General features: G+C 42.1%; 1 protein-coding gene across 2 annotated transcripts in view; it reads right to left on the reverse strand.

Moving 5' to 3' along the window:
* The window catches only part of LOC141111847 (uncharacterized), a 226,202-nt gene extending 223,558 nt beyond the window's left edge, over positions 1 to 2,644 (reverse strand). The window contains exon 1 of one of the 2 annotated variants that reach the window (XM_073604008.1): positions 2,503 to 2,644. In XM_073604008.1, coding sequence (XP_073460109.1) covers positions 2,503 to 2,572 — 70 coding nt within the window. In that variant the 5' untranslated portion in view covers positions 2,573 to 2,644. The remainder of the gene's footprint in view (positions 1 to 2,502) is intronic. The other variant, XM_073604009.1, reaches the window with a different exon arrangement.
* Between the last annotated feature and the right edge of the window lie 3,356 nt (positions 2,645 to 6,000).

Genomic DNA, 6,000 nt, shown 5'->3' on the forward strand with positions numbered 1-6,000 from the left:
GGTGGCGCCACTAATGGAGCAACCGCCACTGCTTCTCTTTCCCATTTATCCAAATAAGTGTTAGGAAGAATTGGTGAAAATTTGGTCCCATTGCTGCTCCGCCATTTTAAAATCCATTATAGATCTGAGTTTGGGTGATTTCATTAATTTTTTTTTTTTAAAGTCAGTTTTGCGGTGGAGGTTGCATTCATTGTACTGAGGTTCTCCTTCACAGGCAGGTTAGAGGCCTCCCCAGGAATGTTATTGAAAGGGATTTGCCAATTTTTAAGGTTTAAAATCACTGCTTCCCATCATAGAAAGCAGACATCTTATGGCCTTTGAGGATTTGATTCGTTAATATATACATACACAGAGGATTTTACACCTTAGGCGCCTTTGTTCCCCTCCCCCATCCCCCTCCCTTTTATTTTATGTATTTTCTATTTTTTCAAAAATGTTCTTTTCTATATATTGTATAGATTAGTTCCAATTGCCAGTTCTGACAGCCATAGGGCATTTATAGCCTTCCAAACATTTTTTGTAACCATCTGCCGCACGCTTTGTGGCTAAAATGTCTTCTAGAACTGAAGTTTGTTCTGATGGCATTTAAGGTATCAGATATGATTTATATGGCTATGTGTTGTATCTTGTTACATGTCTTTTTCTTTACTACAAAATAAAAAATGTTTGTAAACAAAAACAAACCTGATTTCTTTTTATGAGGAAGTAAGTAAAACCTTGGACAGAGGGGTGGCTGTGGACGTGGTATACTTGGACAGAGGGGTGGCTGGGGAGTGGTATACTTGGATTTTGCAAAAGCGTTTGGCACAGTTCTCCACACATAGCTCATGTGTAAGGTAAAGTTTACAGGCTTGGAACGATCAATTTGTAAACGGATAGAAAACTAGATAAAAGACAGAATTCAGAGAGTATTGGTTAATGATTATTACTCTGAATGGTGTAAGGTTATCAGTGGTGTACCCCAAGGTTCAGTGTTGGGACCCTTACTTTTTAATATCTTTATAAATAATATAGGGTCTGGGATTAAAAGTACAGTTTCTGTCTTTGCAGATGACACCAAGCTATGAATGGAATAACGTCCTTACAGGATGTCTCCAATTTACAAGCCGACCTCAATGCTCTGTCTAATTGGGCAACTAAGTGGCAAATGAGGTTTAATGTTGATAAATGTAAAGTTCTGCACTTGGGGGCTAAGAATATGCATCATACATACTAAGGGGAGTACAACTGGGGGGATCCATAGTGGAGAAGGATCTGGGGGTTTTGGTGGATCATAAGGTCAATAATAGCATGCAATGCCAAGCTACAGTTTCCATAGCGAGCAAAGTCCTTTTTTGTATTAGTAGAGGTATGGACTCCAGAGAGAGAGATATCATTTTGCCCCCCTGTTCAAATCATTAGTAAGACCTCATCTGGAATATGAAGTTCAGTTTTGGGCTCCGGTTCACTAAAAGGATATCAGGGAACTGGACAAAGTGCAGAGAAGGGCAACCAAACTGATAAGAGGCATGGAGGAGCTCATCTATGAGGAAAGATTAGAGGAACTGGATTTATTCTCTCTTGAGAAGAGGAGATTAAGGGGGGATATGATCAACATGTACAAATATATAAGTGGTCCATATAGTGAACTTGGTGTTGAGTTATTCACTTTAAGGTCATCACAGAGGACTAGAGGGCAATCTTTACTTCTAGAGGAAAAAAGATTTCATCTCCAAATATGGAAAGGTTTCTTCACAGTAATGCCGCGTACACACAATCGGAATTCTCGTTGGAAAATGATATGATGGCTTTTCTGACGGGATTCTGCTCAAGTTTGCCTTGCATACACACGGTCACGCAAAAGTTCGCTGAAATTAAGACCATCAAGAACGAGGTGACCTACAACACTATGACGAGCCGAGAAAATGAAGTTCAATGCAAATTGTTTCCGAGCATGCGTAGGAATTTTGCACGTCGAAATTGCCACAGACGATCGCATTTTCGGGTAGGAACTTTTCCCGACCGAAAAGTTGAGAACATCTTAATCTTTTGCTGGCTGGAATTCGGCCAGCAAAAGTCCAATGGAGCGTACACACAGTCACATTTTCCAACGAAAAACTCTCATCGGTCTTTTGCGGGCGGAAATTCCGATCGTGTGTACACGGCATAAGAGCTGTGAAAATATGTAATAGACTCCCTCCAGAGGTGGTTCTGGCCATCTCAGTAGATTGCTTTAAAAAACGCCTGGATTCTTTCCTAAATGTACAGAATATAACTGGGTACTGACATTTATAGGTAAAGTTGATCCAGAGAAAATCTGATTGCCTCTCAGGGATCAGGAAGGAATTTTTTCCCCTGCTGTAGCAAATTTGATGCTTTACTGGGGTTTTTTTCTTCCTACACCTGACCAACTATGTAACCATGTATATCAATAATGGTAGCATTGTCTGAGATCCTGTGTTGTGCGGCTCTGTAATGTATCTTCGGGTACAATGACATTAAATACAGAAGAGTGACACTGACCTGATCCTAGGAGGAGAAGAAAGCAGATTATATGTAGAATTTTCAGCCCGGTCCTCATTGATCCATCCATGCCCGATCCATTCCAAGAGAACTGTGAGAGACGTCTGATCTGTATGAAGTGTCTTCAATTTCTGCACCTTTTCTGTTTCACTTTTACCTTTAGAAATCCCAGATTCTTGTCACATGACGCCAGCATAATTGTTTACACTGTACACATACCAAAATAAAATCACAGAGACAAAGGTATGTAAGAGAATTTCCAAATTGCACAAAAGGAGCAAAATAAAACAAATTGTAACAACATTTATGCAACAGGGTCATTTGTTATTGTTTTCTGCAGCTTTAAAATGTTACCTCTCCTTCTATTCCTCAGTAAAAGCTCTTCTAAAACCCAACTCCGGCCTCGCTCCTGCAGGCTCCAGCACCGTCCTCTTCTCCCTGACACTCCAGGCTGTGGGCACTACCTTGGTGTCATCTCATACAATGCAGAGCTATTAGTCCTGCATTGTATATGAAGAAGGAAAGTGTGCAACTAAGCCGGTAGCGCCCGGGAGGGGAGGATTCACAGGACTAGTTTCACATATGGAGGGAACCGAGGGAGTGAGGAGTACAACGAGTATTTTTTTCTTGTACCCTGAGTTGAGCTTTGAAGCTGCAATTGCAGCCGCCCATAATCAGTGTTGACTTATTTCCAGAGCGGGATAAATAAAGATAATAATATGATCAGTGGAGAGTTTTTGCTTCTAAATGGTGGAGACTGAAGACAGTGGAGGTGATGCTTTGGTCAATCCCCCCTCCCACCAACATCAACACAATCTAACCCAGGGGTCTTCAAACTGCGGCCCTCCAGGTGTTCAGGAACTACAATTCCCATCATCCCTAGTCATGTCTGTGAATGTCAGAGTTTTACAATGCCTCATGGGATGTGTAGTTCTGCAACAGCTGGAGGGCCGTAGTTTGAGGATCCCTGATCTAACCTATCCATATAAAATGAACCCCTTCCCGATGACGTAAGACAAATATGCGGCCTCACAGAACTTGTCTTTCTTCCTGCGCGGCCGCATATATGCGTATTTGTGCTCGGAGCGCGCCACAAGGTGCACAGAGACCGGGGTCTCACCCAGAGCCCCGGGCTCCATACTAATGATTGGGACCCAGAACTCCCGATTCTGGGTCACCTGATATCTGTGGTAGCCTCTGATTGGTTACCACAGTGATCAGCCACTGTGAAGCCCGCCCCTGTGTTTCTCTCTCTCTCTCTCTCTCTCTCTCTCTCTGTGAATGGAGGGGAAAGGTGCAATGTATCAAAAACAGGAATTTACCCCCAAGAGTGAAGGGGCTTTCTAAGCAGTGAACAACAATGCAGATATTGGTTTAAAAGGTAGCTTTATTAAACGTAGGACATTAGAGTAAAAAACATGAACTGTGTACATAAAGTTATGAAAAGCACAAGAGCATGTACAAAGCTATACATAAATTATGCAATACAAAAGCGCTTGGATAGTCCTGACACGTTTCGACCACATCGGATCTTCTTCAGAGGAAATGCATGCGCTGTGGAAGAATTTCGTATACATAATGAAATAATACCAATGTGATTGTGCACAGTTGTATATAATGAGAGTTTTAAACATAATTACCAAAAGTATGTGTATAGCCATGTCTCTCCTGAGCCTACGATTTTCAGAACAGCCTCCACTATCCGGTCCCAACGCCAGGGCCCCCCGATCTGCCAACACCCCAAGAGAGGGAGCCAAGCAGAAGCTGCGCGACTTGCGATGATTTACATCTAGGAAATACCCCACGTTTGGCAAGGGGCAGGTGGGTCAGCAGCGCCTGTGGCCTAAACATCAAGCAGCAACATCAATGAAAGCATTTAGAAAGAATAGTATCATCTGTTTTTATAAACTTTTATAAATCCAGTGATAATGATATTAATAATATCATAAGCTTTTTTAAGGCTGTTGGCCTAAATTTTAACACAGTTAAAATATCTTTGTAAATTCTAGTCAAAGATTGTAAACAAAGAAAAAAGAGGAAGGAAAGAGAAGGAAAAGGAGAAAGGCCTCCCCCTCCTTTTCCTCTTTTCCTTTCTCCTTTTCCTTCTCTTTCCTTCCTCTTTTTTCTTTCCTTTTGTCCTTCTCAATTGGACATTTCTTTCATTTCCCAAACCTCCTTTTTCCAGTTTACAGTGTACATACATCTATACACACCCTACAATCTTTGACTAGAATTTACAAAGATATTTTAACTGTGTTAAAATTTAGGCCAACAGCCTTAAAAAAGCTTATGATATTAATAATATCATTATCACTGGATTTATACAAGTTTATACAAACAGATGATACTATTCTTTCTAAATGCTTTCATTGATGTTGCTGCTTGATGTTTAGGCCACAGGCGCTGCTGACCCACCTGCCCCTTGCCAAACGTGGGGTATTTCCTAGATGTAAGTCATCGCAAGTCGCGCAGCTTCTGCTTGGCTCCCTCTTTTGGGGTGTTAGCAGACTGGGGGGCCCTGGTGTTGGGACCGGATAGTGGAGGCTGTTCTGAAAATCGTAGGCTCAGGAGAGACATGGCTATACACATACTTTTGGTAATTATGTTTAAAACTCTCATTATATACAACTGTGCACAATCACATTGGTATTATTTCATTATGTATACGAAATTCTTCCACAGCGCATGCATTTCCTCTGAAGAAGACCCGATGGGGTCGAAACGCGTCAGTACTATCCAAGCGCTTTTGTATTGCATAATTTAGGTATAGCTTTGTACATGCTCTTGTGCTTTTCATAACTTTATGTACACAGTTCATGTTTTTTACTCTAATGTCCTACGTTTAATAAAGCTACCTTTTAAACCATACAATATCTGCATCGTTCGCTGCTTAGAAAGCCCCTTCACTCTTGGGGGTAAATTCCCGTTTTTGAAATCACCTTGGGGTGTGCAGTCTTTCCTTTCCCAGGTGTCTCCCTTCCTTTTGAAGATGCAGTGTATCTTCCTCTTCCCTTGCAGAGAGAAAAAAAGTGTGTATAAAAAAAAAATATCTAGATCAAGGTTTGCTCTAGGTCAGTGTTAGGGCTCTTTCACACGGGGCGGATCAGTGATGATCCGCCCCGTGAACACCCGCTTGCTCAGCGGGGATCACTCCGCCGACGGACCTGTCAGAGCGCCGCTCTCCCCTATGGGGGATCGGGTGATGATGGACCGTAGAGTCCGTCGTCACCCGATCCGAAAACGGATGGAAAAGTAGGGTTTTCCTCCGTTACACTTTTTGGATCGGAGCGGGTCGGATGTGAGCGGACATGTCACCGCTGACATCCGATGCTCCATAGGGATACATGTATGTCTGTTTTTCATCCGAAAACGGAAGGATGAAGAACGGACATACGGATCCCCCATGTGAAAGAGCCCTTAGGGTTAGTGTTTGGTTCAAAGGTCAGGGTCAGTATATTTTGGGCAGTTTATTTTTTTTTAAATTGACATCAGTGTCAG

The sequence above is a fragment of the Aquarana catesbeiana genome, linkage group LG11, assembly GCF_042186555.1.
Source record: "Aquarana catesbeiana isolate 2022-GZ linkage group LG11, ASM4218655v1, whole genome shotgun sequence".
In the NCBI taxonomy this organism is placed as follows: domain Eukaryota; kingdom Metazoa; phylum Chordata; class Amphibia; order Anura; family Ranidae; genus Aquarana; species Aquarana catesbeiana.